At 46.9% G+C, this 26,457-nt stretch overlaps 1 protein-coding gene across 1 annotated transcript in view; it reads right to left on the bottom strand.

Moving 5' to 3' along the window:
• The window catches only part of nr6a1a (nuclear receptor subfamily 6, group A, member 1a), an 87,296-nt gene that overhangs the window by 51,681 nt on the left and 9,158 nt on the right, over positions 1–26,457 (bottom strand). The window contains exon 2 of the mRNA XM_079364103.1: positions 18,016–18,063. Coding sequence (XP_079220229.1) covers positions 18,016–18,063 — 48 coding nt within the window. The remainder of the gene's footprint in view (positions 1–18,015; positions 18,064–26,457) is intronic.

Here is a 26,457-nt window from a genome sequence, read left to right as displayed (position 1 = left end):
GCCCGAGATGATTAGTCAACAGAATTCAAGATTGAATATGAAACATCTATGCATTTTCTAACATTACGAATGAGACATAAATCCACCGATTTCAAACAAATATCCTGCATGGTATCTCCAACTGTCCAACCACAGCGGTGAGAACTCCAATAAAAGCACCAAACTCTCAGGATGTTGTTATTTCCCGAGCCGTGTTACACAAACTCCACCCAGAGCGACAGCCATTCAATAGGGAAGCCTCCACTTTCAATGGTCTGAGTTTGGACCAATCACAGCACCCACTGCCCCCTCAGCTCCCGGACGTGTAGCCAATCACAGCAACCGTTGCTCCCCACATGACTCTGTGTGCTGCTGTCCATCAACTGCCTCATATATAGTGCATGCAGGAAAATGTGGAGCAGTTCAATAACTTGCGTCGTAGCAAGGCTCTTGTGTGTTTGTGTGTGTGTGCGTGTGTGTGTGTGTACGCGTGTGTGTGTGTGTTTGAGTGGAGGGGGGTGCATGCATGTGGGAATGTGTGTGCTTGTTTACCTATGTAGATGCACTCAAGGAGAGAGAGAGGGAGAGAGAGAGAGAGAGAGGGAGGCAGAGCAAGCGAGAGAGAGAGAGAGAGAGAGAGAGAGAGACTTGTTAGGCACTTGTATTTGCAAACTCCTGGCTGAGTTCCAACTAAAAGGCACAGAGCTCAGACTGAATGGTTGTGTGTCAGGCGTGTGTATCGGTGAGTGTGTGTGTGTGTGTCTGGGAGAGACGGGCAGACAGACAGAGAGAGAGGAACCCGTTCAACCCATTCAGCAGCAACTTTTCAGAGTGTCTACATCAGGTTTCTCCCCACAACGTGGAAGCTTTTCAGTCTCCCTTTTTTTTTTTCTTTCTTTCTACCATCCAGTCACAACAAATTCATGCGGCCGAACTTTTGACCACATTGGAGGTGAGTATTTATTCAGCTTTGCCTTCACTTCTTCTCTTCACTTTCACAGTACGTGGCTCATAAAGCTTCAACTTCTCTTTCAGCTATCATTCAAGAGAAAAACATTTCTCAAACATTAAAGTTTGAAACTCGAATTTAAAGTCTATAAATGTGTGTATTGAACTATTTTTAGTACATCATGTGAATGAGTGTTTATGCTTGTTATAGTTAGTATAAAACTGTGTGTGTGCGTGTGTTTGAACTCAGACAGAAGTTGTGTGTGTGGGAGAGTTTGGAAAAAGATGTATGTGCTAAAAAGAAAGAGGGGGAAGATTGTGTGCATCGGACAAAGTGCGCCAAGTGTGTGTGTGTGTGTGTGTGATTTTTTTTTTCCACGCCAGCGCTGTGAGAATGCAGACTGCGGTAGCTGGTAGCGATGTTTGACTGGGAGGAACTGAGCCAGACAGTAGACAAAAGCGAGCAGGGCCGTCCAGACGGGGCAGGTCAGCCATTAGGGGCTGCAGCGGAGGGACAGGTCAGCCAGCTGCTGCTGCGCTCCACGAGGGGAGGGGATCCCCCCCCCCCCCCTGCCTTTAGCACGAGGGTGAGGGTTAGAGTTGCGGTGAAGGTTTAGGGGCGATCATGCTTCACTTCATGACCAAGTCTCCAAGTTGCTCACCTTGCAGCTCACTCCTCGTCCCGTTCTCAGAGACCCTGCCTTGCTGTGCAGCCTCGCAAAAAAAAAAATCTAAAAAGAAAAATTCAGGCATCGGTTGAGCGAGATAAAGACGAGTTTTCTTTCCATCTGTGTGAAGAAAACTGGAAGCATGCATTCGTACGGAAACTGTGTGTGTTGTACGGGGAAAGGATGAGTCCAAATCCAAACTCGAAAAAAGCTGAGGAGTTTTTGTGCAAAAAAAAAAAAAAAGGGAGAAAAATGCAGCAAAGGAAGTGTAAACGTAGGAGGCGGTTAAATATAAACAGCGACAAAAGAGGAAGAAGAGGAGAGACTGTCATTTTCACAGAGCTTGTTTTTTTCTATTCCCTTTTCTGTCGGCCGTTCTCGGCAGCTTGCGTGGGGGTCGGGAGGTTTGGAATGTATTTTGTGACAGCAAACACTGGCTGTCCCTATGTAGTTTTTTTTTTTTTTGAGCCCACGGTCTGATTTGTTAAAGCTCTTAATCCACCGCAAAAGAGCCGAGTGTGTGAAGGAGTAACTGAGAAAAACATCGGTCTGGATCACAGATGTACGGCGCGGCGGCGGCTGCTGCATTCAGAAAAAAAAAAAAAAAAAACATTTCACAGACAGCGCAAAGGCTTAACACCAGGCCAAACAAACAACACACGCACAAATAAGTCTCGAGTGATATCTGAGTGCTGGCGAGGATGAGAAAAAAAAAGCAGCTCTTTAAACACAGCTGGCACAGGAACTGAAAAACAAGTGTCATCACTTTCAAATCGAGTCGGACAAAACAAAAACAGCCGTGGCGGCTGTGCGCGGGTAAACACTCATCAGAGAGACGCTCGTGCGTGCGTTCGCTGCAGCCTGTCTGACTAACAGCACAGTCTGTAAAATGCCTCGACATGTAGAGTCTTGTTGGGCAGATACACATCTGAGTCCTCATCGCCGGCGACTGAGGAAGTCATACACTCGATAACCCCGATGGACGCGGCCGTGACTGAAACGCACACTCCTCGAGTGTCGCGTCTCCGCCTGGACACAACGTGCGCTTCGTACGCTATCGGTGGACAGCACACTTGTGCTCGCGTGGACGTCAACTTCAGGAGTTAGCTTTTCTCTCCCAGCGGAGACGACGTCACACGTCAGAAACTATGACAGTTATTTGGAGTCCAGTCTGACTTGTTGATCAGACGAGAGGAAGCAGCAGTTAGTTGTGTAAGTGGCTGTTGCGACCCCGCACCTTGGCTCAGTCTAACCTGCGCTGGATGGACTTTGCCCCCCCCGCCCCCCCCCTCTTTGCACCCCTTGCTCCCGCCCAGGCCTGTGTTTGTACCTGGATTTGAATAGAAACCAGACAGCGATGCCCCCCCCCTCCCCCTCGCTCCTCTCCTCCTCTGTTACCACTCCCGCGCGGGACAATGAGGATTTGTTAGTGCTCAGCCGTGAGCCTGCCGACACAAAGCGTCGAGTCTCCCAGTCCCCGGCGCTGGAGTGTAGCAAGCTGAAGCGCAGGCGGGCAGGACACCAGCAGGGGGGCCCGAGGTGGGGGTTGGGGGTTGGGGGTAGCGAGGGCAGTTTGCAAGGGTGGGATTAGCAGACAAGAGCTCCGGGTTGGGGGATGGGGGCCTGAAATGAACAGGAAATTACTGCCTTTGATGAGGCAGAGGCAGATTCGCACAGGCTGAACCCCATCGGGCCTCTTCCCCCGGCCGTAAAGAAAAAAAACAAAAAAAAAACAAAACCAGTTTGAGTAGAAAATGTCAAAACACTTCAAGGTCCCCCCTCCCCCCCTCGTGTGTCACTTCCCTCTGGCTACGATTGAGTTGTTAAGTCCAGACACAGGTGCTAAGCAAACACTCGCAAACTTTTTCTCTCCTCGCGCTACGCCTGCTCGCTGTCCATCCCCCGCCTTCCTCTTCCTCTTCCTCCCCTCAGATGCCCGGGCCCTGGACCATGTCGTGGGAATCCTATTAAACTCTAAGACCATCCAGCCTATTTCTGAAAAATCACAGCCCCATCTAAATCACAGAGCCCAGCCTGTATATTTAGCCTTCTGCATAAATATTTTAAACCCCCTATAAAGGCGTGGAGAATAATGTAAATATGCTGGTCACTGCTTCAAAGGCAGAGGAGCAGAGATGGAGAGATTAATGGAAGTGTGAAATCTGGATTTCTCATGCCCTCATTGAAGAGTGATTTGTCTCCGCAGAAAAAAAATAAATAAAAATTGGCCTGCCAGTTTGCCCGACATATTCGGAGGCTTTAAGCCACTCAGCAGGAAGAGGGACCCCGCCATGCTCTGCTTTTGAAGGTTCCACCTCCTTCACCGTGAAATAACGCGACAACACGGCCAGTCAGTGTCCTGAATGTCTCGGATGGCAAGCGCTCTCTCTTCGTGCCGTGTGCGGTTTTGCGCTCCTGAGCGTGAGGGGAGATGGTAATGTGTGCTCAGTGAATATCAGGGTCGATTAGAGAGCCTCGTCTGGTCGAGCCGCAGCAGATTAGACAGGCGGAGCAGATACAGGCCGCGGGGCTGATCGTCTGGCGCTCTGACCCACATTGCTCTGATGTGCACGTCACTTCCCATTACACTGACAATCGGACGCCACATCAGCTGAGCGCGCCGTGATCTGCATACCCTCCCCGCGGGCGAGGCCTCGCTGCCCGTCACCTCAAGCTGTCATACAGCATCCTTAACCATCCTGCCGCCCGGCTACAGGAAGTGTTGGATGAGTCACCACGAGGCATCGCCGTCCCGGCTGTCCATCAGAAGTGCGTGGGCGGCAGTTTTGGCACGCGAGCGCAATGTTGACCTTGATGCTAATATACTAATATGCAAGCTTCAGGATGTCAGGTCAAATAAGAGGAAGCTTGTGATAGAGCTTACTGCGTGTTTTATTTGTGGCAGAAAACACGTTAGCATGGTGAGGACGAATAATCAAAAATCTGTCAGGACCGCTTGGAGCCACTCTGACTTAGACGGGCCCTTCGTGTCAGATGGATGCTGACCCCGAAAAAAAGTGAAGCCCTGATTGGCTCCCGGTCTGTCAGGCAGAGGAAGTGCTGCTCAAACAGTCCCCGTCTTCGCTCCACCAATCCGAGCGCTCCTTGTTTTCTGCACCCGACACGTAACAGGAAGTTGAAGCTTTCGGCTAAAGTGCAGAACATTTTACAACCAGCAGTACTTGAACCCTCACACGACAACAAGTAGTCACACTGAAAACACGCGCGTGTGGACGCAGGCTGTCATGGGTACGCCTGTATGCATGCGGCGGTATGAAGCGTAGCGGGGCCTCGGTGGCGCTGCTGCAGCTGGCTGACAGAAACAGGTCTGTTTGCAGCCGGCCTCCGAGATAATTGGCAGCTATGGAGTGAAAAGCGGGCTCAGCAACAGATAAGGGCCGTGTGGAAAGCTCCATAATCATCACGGATTAGCGAATGATAAATCACGGGTTCACACAAGTATGCTGTCACTGCTGGAAGAGCAGGAGGGAGAGAGAGAGAGAGAGAGAGAGAGACAGAGAGAGAGAGAGGATGAGTGAAGATAGAGACAGAGTTAGGTAGAAAGCAAGAGAGGGAGCGAGCGGAGGGAACAGAAGGGAAGATGTGGATGTTTTTGCTGTAACTCAAAAGAAAAAAACACAATAATACCATCTAGCAGGTCAGCAGGAGAGGCAGGATGAGAGGGGGGGGGATGAAAAGAGAGGAGAAATTAAAAGCTCTGCCAACACTCCGGCTAATACAATCTTCTGCCTGTCAGATTACCTTCTTTAATCCAGAAAGGTTTAACGCCTCTTAGAAATCTGAAAGGAGACATGAATTCAGCAGAGATTTTCCTCTGCGAGCGAGGAGGAAGGTGCCGGGGAGGAAGGTTTTAAGTCTCTGAGCAACTCGGAGCAAAGCACTGGCCTCGACAACTCTCCTGCACACTTGTCAAACTGCTATGCGGAGGATCAGCCGATTCAAAAAAAAAAAAGGAAAAAAAAAACAAACAGCCGCAACGTTCAGCATGATGCCGCGGTGGCGTTCGGACGCCGCAGACAGCCGCGCCGTGAACGCATCACGAAGAACGTCACGCATGAGCCGCGATGCGTTTGATTCAGCCGCAGTCGAGTGCACTGTTTTTTGTTTTTTTGTGTCTGTTTTCATAAATACAGTCGGACAAAAACGATGAGCTTAACTTGGGCTTATGCGGAGCTGATCAGGTCAACGGAGCACAAAGCACAGCGCGGCGCATTAAGGACACAGTGTTCTTGCTGCTGTGTTGCAACGACATGCTCCCCTGCTGGGATCGGGCGCCATTCTTTGTTCAGCTTGTCACGCAAAACGCGTGTTATGAGGCTTTGACGGAATAAGACGACATCGTTCATAAAACACAGAGAGGATAACGGCCTTTATAGTCGGGTCAGTGTGGCAAGGTCATGACGACGGCAGAATTTAAGGCTCTAATAAAGTAAATATGGAGCTTCTCTTCTTTGATTCGTCTTTTATTGTTCATGCTGCTGCTGACTTTTCTGGCTGATGATTTTTCAGCGTTCCTCAGTCTTGTTTTTTCTTTGGTTCATGATTAATGAAGACGATTTCGATCGATTCGGTCTTGCCATAAGTTGGGCATCCGGACAGATAATAAAAAAATAAAAAACGCTCCGATCAGTATCCAGGTCGCTTCCACGTTGGCCCACCCTGCTGGCGCCTTCTGATAATGGAAAATGTGAAATCAGAATCGCTGCTCGTGCTTCTCACCCCCACTGCTTCCCCGCTCTGCGCTATTTTCAAAATCCCTCAGTGTGAGGCTTCCCTGCTTGGTGGGTGGGGTGGGTGCAGGAGACGGAGGGGGGGGGGGGGGGGAGTATTAAGATGATGAAGATGATCACAGTGATGGCCCGGTTTCCTGCTCCCTGCTGTTTACGACTGCGGTCCAGGGTGCAGCGAGTTCGAGCGGCGGTCAGACGAGGAAAACACTGATCCTCGTGCTCGCCGACGTTCCCACCACCGCACTGCGGCGACTCGGCAGATTAAAAACCTGGATTATGGGCCATAAGTGAGTCTCGTTTATCCTTTGTTTAGGTTGTCGTCAGGACACTTTTGTTTGCGTTGGGAAGATTTTTCTGCACTGTTTAAACGACTTCTGCGATGATAACATATCATAGTTGGAGCTTTGATTTTTTTTGGGGGGGTTGTGAGCTTTGACAATGGCAGCGTTCAAAGGGGGCCGGGAGTCTGACCTGAGGATAAAGTCTGTTGAAGATAAAGAGTGGTAGCAGGCTGCAGAGAAATGTCACGCTTAAATCCAGAAGACAACCACAAAGGACTCTCTCATCCCGCTTTGTTAGAGATCCTCAAAACTGCTGTGAAAAAAAAAAAAAAAAAAAAAAAGAAGCTTGGGATACATATTCATCAGCCGCGGCGCTCGGGACTGAAACGAGCCGACAAAGCTTTGGAGAAGAGAGGAGTGTGACATACAGTGCGGTTTCTCTCAGGCATGCTGCGGGAGTGGATAAGTCAACAAGAGCCAGACTGACGTGATGTGATCAAGTGCATCAACGGCGGGTTCAAAGGTGCAGAGAAGAGAGGCAGACGAGAGAGAAACAGGGCGCCCAGACAGGCACGTCAATCAGCTGTGGGAGAAGGGTGAGGATACCAGCTGCTGCAAGGAGGAACTGAGAGGAAGAGGAGGAGGAGGGGGAAAGGTAAGTGATAGCGCTGGAAGGAGAGCTCAGTATGTCACCATCCACAGAGCCATGGGTTCAAGCTAAGAAAGAAGCTGGCTCAGGTTTGTTGTGAGTGAAGCCCCTGGAGCCTTGGCAGGAGGCTGCATGGCACGTGGACGCAGGCTGTTTGAGGGGAAGGCTTGGCGCTCAGCCTGAAGGAGTCCCTGCGCCGGAGCAGGGCCAGCTTGGACGCTGTGCAGGTTCAGCCACCTTCACTTTGAGGGCGCTTCCAAACGTTTCGCTCCTCCCAAAGATTTAAGATCTTTCGAACCGCATTTCGGTTTTTTTCTGTTTGTAACACAATGAGGAGGCTCGTTTTTTTATTTGCATGTTAGCGAGGGGGAAACATGAATGATGCCTGTTCAAAAGAGGAAGAAAAAAAATAATGACATTGAGCAGAATCATGAAGCGTCTTTAAATGTAACCAGGATGACTCTCAATATGCAAACAACTTCATGCGTGCATCCTGCGTGCTGAATGCTTCACACTTACGGCCCTCCATCTTATGAGATATTGGCACCGTTATATCACAGAGTGGAACGAGCGCAGTGGTGTGACAGCTCAATATGATGCCGCATGAACTCCGCTGCACCGCTAAATCTCATTATAAACTTCTTAATTCAAGCCCATATTAAAACGTCCAATCTGACTTAAAGCCCGTTTGGTGACTGACACAGCAATTAAAGGAACATTTGTGGAATTTTGATTCGAGTCGGAGAGGAAGAGGATCCCACATGGTGCGGGCTGATTTAATCTGCTCGTGTACTTCCATTAGGAGGTTTCTCACAGCGCGCCAGAGGATCGTGTGATAATAACTGTAAAAGAGGTGTGATGGGATGGGAGGTGTGTGTGTGTGTGTGTGTGTGTGTGTGAGAACATGCTGGCAGCCATCCAGGATGAGTATTTCTGAACCAGCATCTGAGCAATGCTGGGAGTGTCAGGTTAACAGTGGGTACAGTTCTGTCAGAGAGGAGATGGACAGAAGCTCATGATGTCTGACACCAGTGGAATACGCTGAATGAAGCGGAGCGACTCTGATGATGCTCAGGGTGAAGACAGGGAGGTGATTCAATCCTACACTGTTTAGAAACAAGCTAACATATAAAGATTATTTTCAGTATCCCAGTGAACTAAGTTTCCACCTGCTAACAGATCATCACCTGCTGTTTGAGCTGTTAGAGGATGAAACATCCATTGTGGCAGCAGCACACTTCATTTTGCTGCCACAGGAAATATAGAAGTCGTGATTTAAGTCCAAAGAAGTTGAGCTTTCTGAAACCTGCTTTAACTTTTGCTTCAGTGAACACACTGATGTGCTGACTGCTTCAGGCTGCATTAGCTCAGCTGCTGTACTCTTCTCCCCATTCCCGATTTGTTCTTCACTCAACTTCTGTCGTTCACGTCTGAGATCGTTTCTCGACGACTAAATCTGTACAAAGGTTCTTGTCCCTGGTGCACAATGGGAGTCTGTGTTGGGTTCTAGTCTGAGAACAGAATCCCACAGCGGACACGTCTTCATAGTTCACTCTGCCTTTTAGGCCCTTGAATGTCTTACATTAAAAAAAAAAAACTTAAAAACCCTTCACTGATTAATCTGAATGTTAGGATCTTTTTTTTTTAAACATATGTATCTTTTCCAGCAGTAAGAACACAGTCTTTACATCACTGACATGTCATAACAAAGTTAGAGTCAGAAGACGTATTTATTCAGCATGTTAGACGCTTCATAAACAAACTAAAAGTTCGTAAAAAAAAAAAAGATAGAAATTTAGAAATGAAATTTAGACGCAGTGACTCCGTTTGCTCAGTGAGCTGGTGTTGTGGGCTTTCTGTCCCTGCGTGGGGTTGGCCTGCTTTCACACACAGTCCTGCTTACAGAGCAGCCAGCTATGCAGGCAACACGACAGAAAGTACACTGTGTGCTTCTCATTGTCCAACCCCTGGAATGTGCTGACGACGCAGGGTTCACGCTGGTTCAGTCACACTGTTGCACTCATCACTCCGGCCCTGTCAGCCTCTCCTGCTCGCCCAGCTATTTTTACACCACGCTATACTTTGGCTAGTTTGTCAGTTATGCAAAGTTTCTGGGGCGCACGCCAAGCAGCAGGCCTGTTGAGAAACCCGATACGTTCGTTACATCCACGTCTTTCAAGCCGTGAGTAAGTCGGTGCGCGCCTGTGGTCAGTTCCACGTACATTTCCCATAAAGTGTCCCAAGAGGGGGAGAGCGGAAGTCGAGTCAGATTGAAGAAAAAAAAAAGGGGGGGGGGGGGGGGGGGGGGGGATTTGAGAATGAGAAAAGGCTCTATGGAAGTTGGGCTTGCAGCCAAACAGTACAAGTGCCAAGGAGGGAAGCCATCGAAGCCCGTGCCAGAGGGAGTGAAAAGATTAGCCACCTTGTATGTGAGTGAGAAGAAACAGAGGGAGAAATGAGGATAATGTGGATGGATTCAAATCTTATAAAAGCTTCTTACAAATATGCAAAAAGCGGAAAAGAAATGTACCTGGCCGGCACTTGTTCGGGAGCTCAATGTGGAAAAGTCTTTGTCACAGCGAGGTGGATGTTTTGAGTCAAGGTGAACATATTTCTCAAGGTGCTTTTTTGTAACGGCAGCAACGACCACAGTCGGTAAAAATAAGTGAGAGGAATAAGAGAGGAAATGGAGAAATGTTTTGGTAGTGTGTGGAGGTAACAATGAAGTCTCCTCCGTGGTCAGTGAACTGTGTCAAAGCAGGAGAAAGTGAATTGTGCCTCTCTCCTCTCAAAGTGATCATTCATTATGCAGAAAGCAGGAGAGCGAGGCGTCTTTCTCCAGGCCCGTCGAGAACACAGAAAACTCGGCCCGATCCAATCCTCTTATTGTCCATCTGATGGAACGAACAGAACAGCCATCCTGCACGGCTGCAACAAATCTCTCTACAATGAGTTGCATCATGGATTCGCAGCATCCTGAGCAGGTTTCTGTTACCTTTGCAAATCAAAAACCCCTAACCTGCATCGTGTGCCAGGATTTGACATGGGAAAAAAAAAAAAAAAAAAAAAAAGCAGTGCAGAACAAATAAAACAGAGTGTGTGTGGAGGGGAGGCAGGCAAAACGCTGGGCAGAAAGAACGAAAAGGAGAGAAAGACAGACAGACAGACAGACAGACAGACAGACAGAGAGAGAGAGAGAGAGAGAGAGAGAGAGCATTAATAAAACATGACTGCATGATTTTCCAACCTCAAAGAGGCGAACACAGGAAAGCGCACTCCCAGAGCAGTAGCTGAGGTTCAGCGCAGGGTGAAGGGAACAGTAATCTCTAACTAGCTCAACACTGCAGTGCACTAGTTTAGCTTTGGGGCACCGCAGCGCTCTCTGATCACACTTGTGCCAATTTCGCAGCCTTCCACGGGCCTGACTGATGTCGTCTTCTGTCGTCTCTGACCCCGCCCCTTCTCCTTTGTTACCTTCTCCTTCTGTCTGCAGGCTGAAGGTAACAAGCGGCGCAGGTTTCGGAGGAGACGAGACGAGACGAGAGTTTTGTGAGTAGTTTCGCAGGCGGCGAGGACGATGACAACCCCGATGGCGTCTGTAGAGCTATTTAAGGAAGCTGACGCCTTCGCATCCCTGCCTCTCCTTCCTCGCTGCCGCTGGCGTTGCATCGCTGGGAGCTGAACCGCCGTGCCGACATGGGTGGCAACACGTCGTGGGCAAGGCATCTCTCCGCTCAGGCCGAGAGAAATATACACTCCCACGCTGGTGATACTCGCAGCACGTCGATACGTCTCGGCTCTTCTTTCTTGATGATTAAAATGTTTAGGATTGTTTGAACTTTAGGTTTACCGCTGAGGTGGATGTACAGAAGCAACGTCTGAAATCTCAAAGGAAATGTAACTACATTTGAATTAAGAGCATTTTAAATACGTGTCGTTTGAATGCAAACCTGTTTTTTTTTTTTATGTGTTAGCATCAAAAAGCAGCGTCACGAGAGGCCGAAGACAACTGGAATTAAACCACTTATAGAAACGTGTAAAGTCTGCGGATTTTACTTTTTCATCACGACGAGGCGAAACGCTGCCACGGTGACGGATGGCGAGACACACAGTCCCCTCTTGGTGCCCACGGTGAACATTCAACGCTGTCGGTGAGTTTGAGCTCAAACCAAACCATCGACCGTTGACTGTACCCTGAGGGACGCCACGGCGCACCCCCGAGCTGATCTTCTGCAAACCAGACACCGTCAGGTGAAAGTGCGTGGTGTCACCGTGAGCAACGCTCTTTGGGTCTGACTCAACAACAACAACAACAACAACAACAACAAGAGCGTTGTTTTAGAGTCGGCCGGGGGAGCAGAGACGCGATTCATCGTGAGCGGAGACGCTCACTATTAAGGCTGCAATAAACATTCATTGCTGTCGGTGGGTTTACATGAGAATAACTCACTGATCAATGAATGCAGACTGCGGTTCAAACACCTCAGTAACCAATCAGTGAGCTGTGGCGTCCAACCACCCAGAGCCTTCGCCGTCATGTGCCACGGAATTAGGAAGTATTAAACTCGCCTACGTCAGTGTTTCTTTGCACTTAGCGAAAGGATCAGCGGCAGTAAAGATGGAGATGAAACATGAGTCACTGTGACGTAGTTAGTTTGTGATCTCCTCGGGCCAAGTGGAGATAAATCGGTCCAAATATGCTGAAGAATCTCAGCTGTGGTGACAAATGTGAGAAATGAATATGATGAAAATAAAAAAGGAAAATAAACATGTCAGCCTACAAAGGCTCCGTGTGGCTCCGTTTTATTATCTTCAGAGAAATGAAAGAGTTGTGTTTGTGAGTTCTGGTTTTGAGCAGGATCTCGGTTCGGGTTATGAGCGTACATGAGGAGTCGGGTACTTCCAGAGGGTCTTATTGAATGCTGGCCGTTCGGTCTCACAGGTCTGGGGTTCAAGCTTCCCAGTATGACCCAGATGTTCAATTCACGTTTCCCTCATTTCCTGTTACCGAATGATTCCATTTCCATGATCTGGAAAAGAATTGTATTCAGCCCCAGTTTATTAATGTGGTTCTCTTTCCACTTGACTCGAAACCAACTACTGAATCTAATGTGTGAAACAAGCTGGAAAATCCGATCAGCTGTGTTTTTATGAAGCTGCTGTCCGTTGTATAATCTGATGTCCCCCGACCTCAAACTTTGTGCTTCTACAGAGTTTCACTCTGAACTTTGTGATATTCCAGGAATGCTGAAGGCCAGAGGGAAGCCTGTCAAGGACACTTTAATGATTGCTATGGGGGCATGTACCTGAGACTCTCACCAAATGAACTGTCAACTCAGATGTAGCACAGCGGGGGGAACATTCGAATCAACCCACCAACGTCTACTAACTTGTTTTAAAGTGCAATGATCCATGCCATGCACTCCCTGGAGAGTTAACCATGCAACCATGTTGCAGGACGTGAGTGAGGGAGTTACACATGCCAAAATAATCTTTCATCCATTACTGTGAAAGGTAGTGTTGGGAAACACATCATAGGAGATGAAAACACATCGATGTGCAGTCTTTGGAGGAATAAGCATCCCAGGCTTCCTTTTCCTCTGTGACTCCACTCATGCACACGGGCAGTCCAGCTTATTTCAACACGTTTGCTAACACAGACAGTCAAACTTATTTCGCCACTCTCTCTCTCTCTCTTTCAAGGGAAATGTGGCGACTGAAATATCAAGAAAAAGTTTCGGATTTCTGCTTTTAAAAAAAAGACATTTTCCACTCTTGTCTCTGACTGCATGTTTTTTTCTCTGTGTCACATTTCTGTCGCAGTGAAAACGTCTCTGGAACGGCCCGAAACTCTATCAAATTAAGCTCCTTACAGTCGAGAGCATTTTAAAGCTGTGGGAAATACAGTCTGGCTTTAAATGAGGGATTAATCTACAGAATAAATAAAGTGAATGACTTCATGAAATGTCAGCGCTTAAGTAAAGCAGCATATCTACAGAGGCCTGTATGCAGCTGATACACACTCTGTGCTACATGTAGCCTATAAGAGACCACACAAAAGTGAGTGTTTATCCCTGTGGAGTCGGGCTTTGTCATCGCACACTGAAGTTATAGGCACCGACACGAGGAACAGCGTGACCCACTTTTCCCTGACCTGGAAACACTCCGCAGGCTGACCCCGAGTCTAATGCCAAGGCGAGTTGCATCAAGCGAAAAAAAAAAAAAAATTTGATGGTGAATCAAATCTAGGCTAATCATGAATTATTAAAGACTAAGATGATAAGAAAGCACAGAGGTCAGCAAGAGCAGTGGCAGCAGCTCCCAAGCACTCTGCAGCACTCACGCCATGTTAGTGGTGTGCAAGAGGCTGGGGCACCCATGGGAGACGAAAAATCAAGTGAAAGGGAAAAGGCTACCAGTCGCCTTTCATTCTTCATCCGCTTATCTATACTTCAGTCCAACACGGCACAGGCCTCAGGCTCACAACGACATCCTTTAAAAAGGAGAGGAGGGAAAAAAAAAAAAAAAACACGGCTCAAAAGGAACAAAGATCTGAAGGGGCGTCAAGTGTTTGACTTCTCTGCTGTGTGGGACGCAGAGAAATTAAGTCCCGGCGATGTTGGGTGACTTTTGGACACATGCACATGAAGTTAGCCCAGTTATGTGAGGACAAAGGAAAGGCATGCGCTGGGCTCCAGCCAAGTAGTTCCATATGGATGTTGGAGTTCACTGGGTCCAGGTGGCACGTGGAAGCATACATCCCATGTGGGTCCAGCATGGATCGAGTGCCCCCTTGTGGCCTGGACGGTGCAGTGCTGCTGGTTTATGAGGTGGGTTGTCATGACAGATAAATTACAAATGGCATGTGCTGTTCTACTAAAACCAAAAATAAGGCCATTTATTGATGATGTTTTTGCACATTCTTTAAGATCTTTATATGCTTAGTATGGTGGAACTACCTACTCATTGGAGCTATACTGATCATATGACTATATTACACATACAACAACTGGTATCCAGTCATCACTCCTCGGCCTTGTACTTATAATGTGGTTTATAATATAACTCACCAAAAGCCAGTAAGTCTCTGGTTTGCATGCTAATAGCTATGCTAACCCTTCGCTTAGGTTAATTTAAAGGCATGATGTCAGTAAATCCTCTGATCGAGGAACGTAAAAACTGAGGGGTTTTATATAGGATTTATTATTATCTCACCAACTGTGTGCCTCCTCAAAAGGCGATGGTTAAAGTTGAGTGCAAAGACGTGAAAAGTGCATGTAAATCCAGGCGGTGAAACGACACAGAGGGCAAAGGTGAGGAGAGAAAGTCCCATCCTCAGCTGGTAATGATTAACCACGGAACAGAGGCAGTCACCAAAGAACCCTGATAACCAAAGTGGCAGCCATTGGTCAGTGGTGTAGTTGGACTTAATGGAGTTGCGTGGGGGGGGGGGGGGGGGGGGGGTGTCGGGGAGAGGTCAGCAAAGAGGTGACCGAAGGAGGAGCCAATGAGGCAAAACATGTCACAGATATGAAGAATTAGAAGGAAGTTTCTTTAATTCAGAAAAAGGGGAAATCACAAGACGCGTCAATGCTTTACACCAAGTATGAGACGTCAAAAATATGGATGGATTTTGGATAAATCTGTGAGCAGCTGAAGATGATCGAGACTCCTGTCAAACAGCTACAGCTGTGCACTCTCGTAGGTTTACAACCCAATGAACCACAGATCAATCCCCAATAAATGACCATCTGCAGGTTCATGAAGACGACAGTGGAAGTCCGAGTTTTCACTGATCCAACTTTTTACCATTTGAAGTATCAGAGCAAGAACTTCCTCGACTGAGCCGGTGTTGAAAAACAGCTGTTGCTAACTCAGCTATTTGGCCCCTGACCTAGGTTTTTTGGTCACTGAATGGGGGTCTCTGAATTCCCACCCCTGTCACAGCATTTACAAGCCTGAGGAGCCCTGCCTCAGCCCCCCTTGACCCGAGTATCACCCTTGCCCAGTGCGTGCACTGAGGCATCCTGGGAGGAGAAAAAGGCCAACAGAGACAGAGAGAGAGAGAGAGAGAGAGAGAGAGAGAGAGAGAGAGAGAGAGAGAGAGCGAGAGAGAGCGAGAGAGAGCGAGAGAGAGAGAGTTAGTTGACGTGGCTGCGAGCCCACCTCGTCAACTTTACAACCCAATCAGGCTCGGCCTCATAAATCCACGCCTCCTCCTGCAGCACCCAACAATGGCGATCATTCACTGTGTATGCAGGTTTAATAGTTCCTCTCCGGCTTCCTCCCACCCCCTTCTCCTCTCACAGGTTTATGGAGGGAGTGATGAGAAGAGGAGAGCTGCACACAATCAGGTCAGCGGCGAGTCACGGCGAGGTCAGCACTTCCTGAACTGTGTCTGACATCTGACCCCCCCCCGTGGTGCCACCTGGCGCTGCGATGAACAGCCAGGGGAGTCCTGAGTGAACTTCATCTGAACCCGGACCTTAACATTGGACCACTGCCTCACCCCCGGCCCTTTGCTCCTCAGCTTCTGCTGATGATGGACTTTTCTGTCTATGAGTTAAATATATCAGAGCTGATTGTGCCAAACAGAAACCTGTCAAACTAGATTTTCACTTCCTGAGGTGAGAAATAAAATCAAGTAAAAACTATACAGCTGGAGTTGCTGGGAGACAATTCCTCCTGATCATTTCTGAATGATTCCACACAGTCAGCGTTGTTGACTTCTTACTGCTAAAAACAAAGTGATCACGCTTACAGCATACAGACGGACAGCGAGGGTCAGTCATGTCGAGTTCATACTCCCCTCTTGTGGACATGACAGGGAAGTAAAAGCCATTCTGTAAAGTTGTAGCTCTCTATGTTACCACCAGATGGTGCTACTGCATCATGATTTTATCAGCTCTTTATAAAAGGAGTCATCCTTCTGTCATTAAGATGTCTCGTTTTAAAACACAGGAAGCACAAAGATGCGTCTTCTTTTTGGATCGTACCATGTTTGCGGTCTGTGTTGTTTCAGGGTCTTGAACATGTTTCTGAAACTCTCTCTGCTCTGCATGTCGGGGATGAAAACAGAAAGTAAGCACCTCACCTCAGCATCCTCAGCAGGTGATCAGCAGCAAGCAGGAAATATAAAATGTGTTTCATGGACCAACAGTGTGGATGTTATTTTTGTTTGTATGCATGTATTTAAGTAAAGATTATCTATATGTTGATTTTTGTGACAACATGCAGCGATTCCATGTTGCAGCCGTTCAGCCAGTTTATTCAAATAACATGAGGTTTTATTTGTAATGTTTATTGTCTTCGTCACATAGGGGGCTCTAACTCTTGTTTCAGGTTTATTGTATACAGAGGAGGGGGGACAGCAGGTGTGTATTGTAAGTAATGTCTTGTGTCCTGCCTGTCTGTATACTGCTACTGGATGCCTTGAATTTCCCTCGGGATCAATAAAGTATCTATCTATCTATCTATGGAGTCTTTACTGTGTATGAAACAGACTCAGATAGCGATGTCTTGGGATGAGTTGGGAGCATCTTTGGGAAATAAGAGTGTCCTTTATGTACATACAGTTATGTTATGGCCTGTCATAGCCATGCCTTGGTCCCACACAGTGAGTGAAAGTGAAAACAGGTGAAGGCTCAGTGAGTTCAATACGATGAGATTTGTTCTTATAGTATTTTTTGTTTTGTACTTTGCCTGTTACTGTGTTTCTATCATAACTGTTGTTTTAACTGTCACTTCTGTCGTTTCTGCTGTTGAGACTTTTAATGAAGTCGTGTGTGTGGATTTTAACTTCATGTTTGTGTGAGTGGAAACCATGAAGAGTTTATGCTGCTTAGCTCACAGAGGATCTAGATGAACAAATGAATGAGCAGGAATATGTTCTCGTATGTGATCTTCAGGGTTCAGAAAAAGGAATTCAAAAGGATTTTTTTTTTTTTTTTTTTGTGATGCATTTTGAAGCGAAGAGTTCAGAGTTAATGAACACAGTGTGCTTTGGAGCTAAAACTAGCTGGCTAATGACAGGCGTAGATGTGTTTTCAGAGTTAATCAAATGTGAGCCTGACCGATCAATCGACCAGCCGATATTAAGCACATCAAGTGAACATCTGCATCTCTGATATGTTCCAATATGACTCGACTGACAGTAAAAATGAAAAATAGCATTTCATGTCATTGCATTTACATTAGCAGCTTTCTTTCACCAGCAGAGGGCGCTATACAGATAACAACATGCATCATAACTCAGAGTGTGGAGCTGTGATGCACGTACATGCACAGTTGTTTTTCCATTTTCATGACAATTTTGTCTTCACTATTTGCAAGTGTTTGATAACTGCATTTAAGGATCAACATAAAATATGTGTGTATATATATATATATATATATATATATATATATATATATATATATATATACACATCTGAAGTTAGAAAATAGGTTAGAAAGATATCTGCAGATAGATGGGTATCAGATTTTCTTCTCTTTCTAATAACACTAATGGCGGCATAATTCCTTATCGGTCGGGCCCGAAAAAAAAAAAGTAATCTCATAAAGGGATTAATTCCAGTTAGCAACAATAACAACAAAGTGGTTAAACCAGATATGATACCAGTGTAAGGTTGTGTGTGTTGGTGTGAAGCTGTTTGATGAAAAGCACTAAACATCTTTCAGTGTCTGAATAAAGAAGAGGGAAACACAGTGAAGAGTGATTGGACAGTTTGTTGACTCACCCAAGCTGTTGTTGTGTTCAGACTCCGAAGGATGGTCGCTGAAGAAGCCTGAGGAGAGGTAGGAGAGGAAGGTAAGCTGTTTGACGTGTTGAGACGACTACATCCTCACACTGATCTCTGAACGGTCATGTGACGTGTTGCTTTTATTTGACAGGTTTCTGCTATTTCCCAGTACTGTAGAGAAGCCGATTGTAGGAACACTGACAAATGATGTCTGCATGTGATCTTTAGTCCGATGAACTGGATTTTAGCGCCACATCAGGCGTTTCATTGCCTTGTTAGTCGCACCAGTTTCCGTCTGTGCACATTGAAAAAGCCACAGAGCCATGAGGAGCAGAAGCTGTCCTGGGGAGGAGCCTGATCCCTGAACGCCTCGTCTTACGCTCTGTTATATTCAGTGTTTTTTATCTACAGTATGATCTTTGGTGGGACTTTTTTGTTCGGACAGTAAGCCGCGCTGTTGAAAAGAATGTCCCCCCCAAGAGGACAATTCATTCATTCATTCACTGGACAATTTAAACCATTAAAGACAAAGACACAGTGAGAGCAGGACAAGGAGGACAGTAAGGGACAAGTATGAATGCATCATGTGATATTCAGTTGAGACCATTAGATGCATGTAGTGCACACAACATGACAACGACAACGTGAAACACTGCCGATGGGACCTCAGCAGAGAAAGTCCATCATTGACAGACGCGTGACCTTTCATGGATTTTTTTGGCAATTTGAAAAGAAATCAAGAAAGAAAATACTCCTGTTGTTACTGTTACTCCAATGAGGGTATCAATCGATACAGAAAAACTAATCAACTTAGATTTTGTTGCATTTTTTCGAGTGAAATTGTTTATAAAAGTTAATCCATCCGGTATGTAAGGTTGTTTTACGAATCACTTTTTGTTTTCTCTTTTGCAAATTAAAGTAAATAAATATTTCATTGAATTCTATCATGATGTATATTTTGAGTTTAAACTGGGATATTCATGGCCTTCATTGTGTTTTTGATATTCAATGTGTTGTCCTAAAACTATTTATAAAGACGTTGGAGTGAAATCTGATCGATTTAAAAAGGACACAGACGACAATATTGTTTTTTGGAAACCTCATGTAAAGAAACGAAGATGTAAACAACAACAAAGACAGTTAAATAAAGGCCAAACTGAAGATGAGAGATGGATGATTTACAGTCGAGTCAGAGTCAAGCATCATTACTATGATGTTTCTGTTATTTTTCTGCTTGGTGGAGGTCCTCTCGCTGCCCACCTGCAGTAACCACACGGCCCACCAGGGGGCCACGTATCACACTTTGGAAAGCACTGCTGAAGCCGAGCGTGGATCACATCATCTTCATTTGTTCAAACCATCAAACTTTTTTTTTAAAGATATATTTTTAGTTGTTTTGAGGGTTTTCAGAGTCAGTGAACCAGGAAGAGGTCGGATTTGAACCCGGACCGCCCACTTTGAGGACCACAGCCTCTGTAAATGGAGTACACACACTAACCACCCGGCCACCGGCTCCACCGACTGATTACTGTAAACCACCATCGAACGTGTTAAACTGCTGAGTTTGGACTTAGTTTAGTCATTTGGCCTCCTGATTTTAAACATGAACTGAAAATCAAAGACACTCAGGTAGCTTCTGTTAGCACAAGGTTTTAATCACAGCACAGATTGGATAATAATGATGCTTTTTTCATGGGCTTGAAATGAATCTCACAGTCAAACGAGGACAAGCCAAGAAATGATAAAACAAATAATCAGGCTCGATACCGTAGTGAGTATCAGACGGCGATATCCGTGTTATAAAACAGAGTCCTATAGGGCATCATACATTAGAGAGGCGGACCACACCGACAGTGAGGCGACCAAATCTGATTTTTATGATGAGTCTGAAACACCATCTGACGAGCATACGGCTGCAGCCATAACCTCAGGACAATCTGTCTGCTTCATATTGGTTACAATCCTGCTTCAGAGCTTTATTTCACCTCCACTCTTCTCCCTGCCTCGCCTGCCCTCAGCAGCCAGGCCATCTGTGCGTCCGGCGTCGGGAGACACGGCGTCCACTTCTCACTTACAAGACACCCGGCGAGCTCCATCACTCATATCATGGCGGGTGCAGAGAGTGGGCGGTCGGTGCCTTAGATCCCCCTATCTGTGTCAGTGTACCACCCTGCTATCAACAGCTGTAGACCCCTGACCCGACACACGCCAGCTGCCCCCCCCCTCCCCTCCCCTCCCCTCCCCAGTCAACAGCAGCATATGTTCTCCCTGGAGCATACACCAACACACACAAGCTCTTTTCTGACATACACGTGCCTCGGTCGCCCTCCCCTGAATAGACACTCACTTATACTGAAGTGTAACACGTCAGCACACACACAGGCGGGACCGAGTGTCTGCGTGCTCCGCCTCCTCTATGATGACAGCTCACATTGTTTACCCACACAGACAGTCTCAATGCATTCAGCTCATTGTTTTACCTGTAGACCTGTCAGTGAGCCTGAATTAAAAACTCAATTGAACCCACGAGCAGCACATCTGTCGTCACTTCTGAAGATGTTTATAATTAAGACTAGTTGATGGTAATTACAGGACAATCTAAGACTTATAAATCATTAGACTTTAATCCTCCAGGAAACATTGTGTCAGTGTGTCCTGTGGATTTCCCAGATTAATGGATATTTTGATATATAATAATAATGATGACTCAGTGTCATTGTGTCAGAGCGAAGAGAGGAAACTCGTATCTCTAAAACTGCACCAATCAAATCAAAACGTTCCCAGTTATACGAAGGGGAAGAAAACAGACTATTGTTGTGTCTGTCGTTTGGACGCATTCACTCTTTAAATGTTACACACCGTCCAAACAGCTCACGAAAAAAATCATGGTGGTCCAACTGGAGGGTCCTGAACTGGTCCTGAGCGATGAGGCAACGCGGCGCTCTTCTTCACTCCTCAACACAAAGCGCCACACTTTCAGTTCGTCCACGTTCCATTAAAAAAAGCTCTCGGTGTCGATTGAAATTGAAATCAATTTTGAGCTGATGCAGGCTGGACAGCGTGCGATCATGCTGGACACGATGAAGGCGTGGCTGGCGTGCCGTTTGAACGCGGCGTTAACGCGCTCAGTCACCAAAAGGACCATCGAACAGCATCGCTGCTGAACTCTAACGAGAACCAAGAGAACACAGGTTCCTGCTCTTTCATCTTCACGCTGGCTTTTATACTTGAAAAGAGATTTAAAAAGGTGCTCCTGCTGGTTTAATCTCCCTGAAGAACATAAAGCAGGCAGGTCCCTTTAATCTTCACCAAGAAGTCAGCAGGTGGAAGCACAAGTCCGAACCCAACAGAGCTAAGCTGAGCTTTTATCTGCAACGACGCGGAGAGACCGAGCCAACTTCCTCATCGTACGAAAAGTGGCGGAGCAACACTTTTAAATCTTCACAAAACACTCCACTGATGTTCTCCTTCAACAGTTTGTGTTTGCCTTTCGTTGCATGACGGTCATCTGTTCAAAAACTGCTGCGCTAAACTTCATCTCAAATACCATGACTGACTATCACAGCATGCTTTGGAGGCCGATAATATCGGGACTGAAACACGATGGCACGCTTTGGGAAAGAGTCAGGTCTTTTGCTAAATTGATCCATCAACACGGGGCCAATGGAGTGTTTAAAAGGCCAACCAATCCTCCCACTCATGTTCCCAATTTTCTCCCGCTGCTCCGAGGTCAGGTCTTAGTAGCAGTTCTGGGATCAGGATTAAACCGTGTTTCATTCCATCCTCCAAGGCTGCAGTGCTCCCTGATAATGGCCTGGCAGCAGAGAAGAATGGAGCTCTCCAGTGTGTGGTCTCTGTTGCTAATCCTCATGACACTTTATTGACCATTGTAGCCCGAGGCTGGAAAGGCTTCAGGCAGCATCCAATACAGCCGGAGCCCGCTCCGCTGAGACCCATTGTGTGTTGACAAAGAAAGGCTGCATCTTTAACCTCCTCACCTCTAAAAACCTCTGCAACCTCCGGCGCAATCAGCTCCCAATCAAAATAACACACGGCCTCTTGTCCCCTCTGAATCTCTCCCCCCCCCCCCCCTCCCTCCTCCTCCTCCTCCGCACGTATGCTCAATGTGTTATTCACCACGAGTGGCTCAGTACTGTCACAAAGCTGCAGCTCTAATAGGAAGACTGAATAAAAGGTGTGTGTGTGTTGGAAGACGTGTCTTTACCTCGTGTGGTAATTGAATGCAGCATACTCGCCGCCAAGCAACAATTCCCCCCCCCCCCCCCCCCCCAACCCAACAAATATATACCTGGAAATGCACCTTCACCCGATGCAGATGTTTTCCATTATGGGTGTTTCATTGTGTCCAGCGCCCCTCTGACAGTTTATCAGCCTGCATGAGGCTCAGTCTCTACCCCGTCAAATCACCGTTTAAAGGGGACATGTTAGGACAAATCTCCTTTGACAGGGTTTGAACAAACAGTATATTTGGGTAACCTGAGTCTATTGACCCACAAAACTTAAAATAAATCCATCCAGTCATGTGTTTGTGGTCTGCATGAGTCTCACAAAACAGAGAAAAATGCCATGTTTGTGACATCACAAGTTGGACTCTGGTAAAAAGAAAATGTCCTCCCCTCCACTGATATCTCCACCCATGGACTCCACCTCCAGCCTGGAGCGACACTTTTCTACAGGTCCGCCATCTTTATTGTCTCTACAGAGGAGCGATGTCTACTGGGAAAACTCAGGGGGGGGGGGGGGGGGGGTCTCATTTTATTTAAAGAGACACACACACCAAAACGGAGCGTTCAGAGAGAGCTGGTTTCTACAGGGTCACAAACCTCCTCCGCTGCTTGATCCATGTTATATGTGGACCAAAGCTCAGATCATTTAGAGCACAGGGGGATTAAATGTCCTCTTTAAGTGACAGCTGATGGTTAGACATTTAAATACTTTCATCTGGCTACTTCCTTGTTTTTCTTTCTTTCTTCTACTGGTTCAAGGTAAGGGCTCTGTTTGTTTGGCTCTTTCAGGATATTTTAAGTCTTGAGGAAACTGAACCTTGCAAACAAGCTGAGCACCAACAAGTAAGCCTGCAGCATTACAGTTCAAAGCACCCACTGATAGCTGATAGCACCCCGCTGAGCTTAAGAAGACAACCCAGTCATTTGTATAACCACACAGCAGCAGTTACATTCCTTACTCCTTAGAAAGTGACATATGGCTGGAGCTGCTGGTGCACAAAGCAGCATCCCTCTGAAATCCTGATCCTGAAGCCTCAGCTCTGCCCAGGAATCCCAGTTTCTCCTCCATTCAGGCCGTCTCTCAGTCCATCACTGTCCCTGCTCCTCTGTCCCAGATGGCCAGGGTTCCGCTTGGCCAGCCGAGGGCAACGCCAGCCTGTTATCCGAGTAGGTTGGCCTCTACCTGCCAGCCAGCCAGGCAGGCAGGCAGGCAGGCCGGCCCTGCTCTTATCTCAGAGCTCCAGACCACACAGTGCCCGTCTCTCACATGTCACATGCAGACGCAGCCCAGGGTGGAAAGTGGAAACAATGACAGAGAGGGAAATCAGTGAGTGTGTTTAGAGTTCAGACGCCGGGGTCACCTGGATAATGTTCATGTGACAACTGAAGCCGAAATCAGGACCAGCTTGTTCATTCAAGCTCTCGTTTGCGTACAGAAACCTCCTCAGACCAAGGACCTCCTCAAAACACTTTGAGTTATTAAAATGAGACATGTTCACAGTCATCGTCTCCACGATGAGCCTTGAATAGAGCCTGAAAGTTCTTGCTAAAGAATGAGATGATGTTTCTTGGTCATCCTGAGGAGGTCAAGTCATCACTCGTGAGCTCGGCATCCTGAAGCTAAACAAAAGAATGGTTGAAAACTTCTACGACAGTCTTTCTCTACACGCTCCGTGTATTTAGGGATCGAGAGCAGAGCAGATGGGAAACATTTTATAGGCTTACACTTGAACAAAACAGTTGTCTGATGTCAGCTCTTCACTCAATCCATCAATCAATCAATCAATCAATCAATCAACCCCCCCACTGTAAGATGGATGAGAGGAAGCAGCAGCCACAGATAGCTCATTGTTTCCTCTCTGCAGCAGGACAGAATGAATCCTGTGCTGGCTGAGAGGTCAGAGCAGCAGAGAGGGCCGCTCTTCCCCCCCCCCCCCTCCCCGGACACCAACCTGATCCGACGGCCCCTCCAGCACAGACACCAGAGCATGACCGCAAGGAGTCTCAGTTTGCCTCAGACAGCCTCGGAGGAGCAGATGGGACAAGAACCGAGTACTGACACCACCTGGCTCGACAGCGAAACGGAAGAGTCAGGGACGCTTCACCTGTCATGAAGCTCACAGGGACGAGCTGGGACACTCTTCATATGTCCCACTGCTCTGCAAGTTCTCATTTCACAGCTTCAGAAGTGATCAACCAAAACGCCTCATCACTGCTTATTTGAATGTCACGTCGTCGTCTTCAGATGTGAAGCTGCAAGGTAACTGAGGTGTGCTAACATTAGCCCGCTGATAAAACAACGCAGGCAACAGGCGATTGCAGCTCGAGTCGAGGACAATTTTGTCCTCCGTTTGCGCCGTCCTCCTTCAGGCGAGCTCTGGTGGAGGGCGTCTGGAGGTCGCAGGACGAGCAGCCAAACAGCAGTTTTTGTTTGTTTTTTGTCGGTGCTCAAGGGCAACATCTACTGGATCAAAAAGTGCCACGCTCTCCCTTTAATGATCTAAACTATCGTAAAGGGCTGTAATCTCATTTAAATCTATGTTTTGAAACCCTGCCAGTGATGCAGGAGACGCCTGCAATGTTTGAGAATCAAATCAAGAAATGAGCCATTATTAGGTAATATATCAGAAGCAGCTTTATTGGCCAGGTGTGTTTCACACACTAGGACTTTAACGTTGATAGACTGAGCTCTCTGTAATATGTAAAGATGTAATAATAACAGTTAACTAAAAATATAAAGAGGTGATGGTGCAGTGGTGACTTGTGCAGAAGGATGATCAAAGGATCAAATTAAAGTTCAGTATTCTGCTGCAGTCTTGAAAGCTGCCGTCAGTCCTGGGCAGTGGTCATAAGGACGAGTCAGACTGTGGACATCCTTCTTATATTGCTAAAAGGATAAAAACCTGTGAAAGCAGTTCAGCATCATTTGAGCAGTCGAGCTCTCCATCCTCAGCACGCCACCTGAGGAGCATTGTTCCTGGTCTCCAACATGATGGGCGGTCTGCGGCTCGCCCAGCGCCCCGTCATAGATATACATGACAGATTGTGAAGGAACTCAAGCGCTGGCTTCACGGGCGGCTCTGTGGTCATCAGTTTGACCTCTACACCTTGACCTCTGACCGCTGTGTGTAATGCAGCGCAGCACAATGTCTGCTCTGTCCTCCCCGCCGCTTTGGGCTGACAAAGCGCACGGCCCCCGCCGTTCCGCCTCGCGGCGCCACTCAAGTTCACAGAGCACGATCAGGGAGTGACGGAGGGAGCGGAAGACTCTAGAAGGGTTTTATTTATTCATCGTTTTTAAACAACAACAACAACAACAACGTGCGTCTCATTCTCACGTCCCCAGCATTACCACAAAGCATCCTCAGGACCTGACCTAGCATACTAGACCTTTGAACATTTGAAATGCTGGTGGAATTTTTAAACTGGAAACCCGGTTATACACCCTTCTACTGTAGCACCACTGCATTTTGGATCTATCCATGCACCACTCATTTCTACTTGAACTACTCTGCCAGGAGAGAAGCTTCTTTGCTTCTTTTCCCTGAAAAACAGAATTAAAGACATCAATCTCCATCGTTTTGTTTCTTCACCTGAGGCACAAATCTGAGCCCTTCTCTTTGTTCAAATACATCAGTGCGAACATGATGAACAGAAACTCAAAGATACATATTGAAGTATACTTTTTAGTTGTTTGGGAAGAATTCTTCACATAACACAAAGACACTGAGACGAGATGAATAATACCTTCATCTTTCTAAATAAAAGGCAGCATGAACTTTGTCCCTCTTCTGTTGCTATAGTTACACCTGCACTTTCTTATGTTCATTTATTTAAACTTCCTTACACACCAAACAGATCAACGACTTTATTTGACATGTTAAATCAGCGATGTTAGACGGCTAACAGTCCGACACTGACGGCTGCCATCCAAAGCAGCATGTTTGACTTCAGGTTTGATCTCGTCTTAAAAAGTGCACTTTGTTTTTAAAGGAATGTTCCAGAAAAACGTACTTTGTACAGTGAAGAGCTGACAGGAACGAGAACATGAGGAAGGGCTGATGACGCCACGCAGAGCAGATTTATTTACATATAGACTACCAGTCAAACCTTTGGACACGCCTGACTGAAATGTTCCCATCCAAGGGATAATGCTTAAATCCCTGACATGAGTTTCCTATATAAACACAAA

This window comes from Symphodus melops (assembly GCF_947650265.1).
Source record: "Symphodus melops genome assembly, chromosome: 1".
Lineage (NCBI taxonomy): Eukaryota > Metazoa > Chordata > Actinopteri > Labriformes > Labridae > Symphodus > Symphodus melops.
This window is presented reverse-complemented; position numbering and strand designations above follow the sequence as displayed.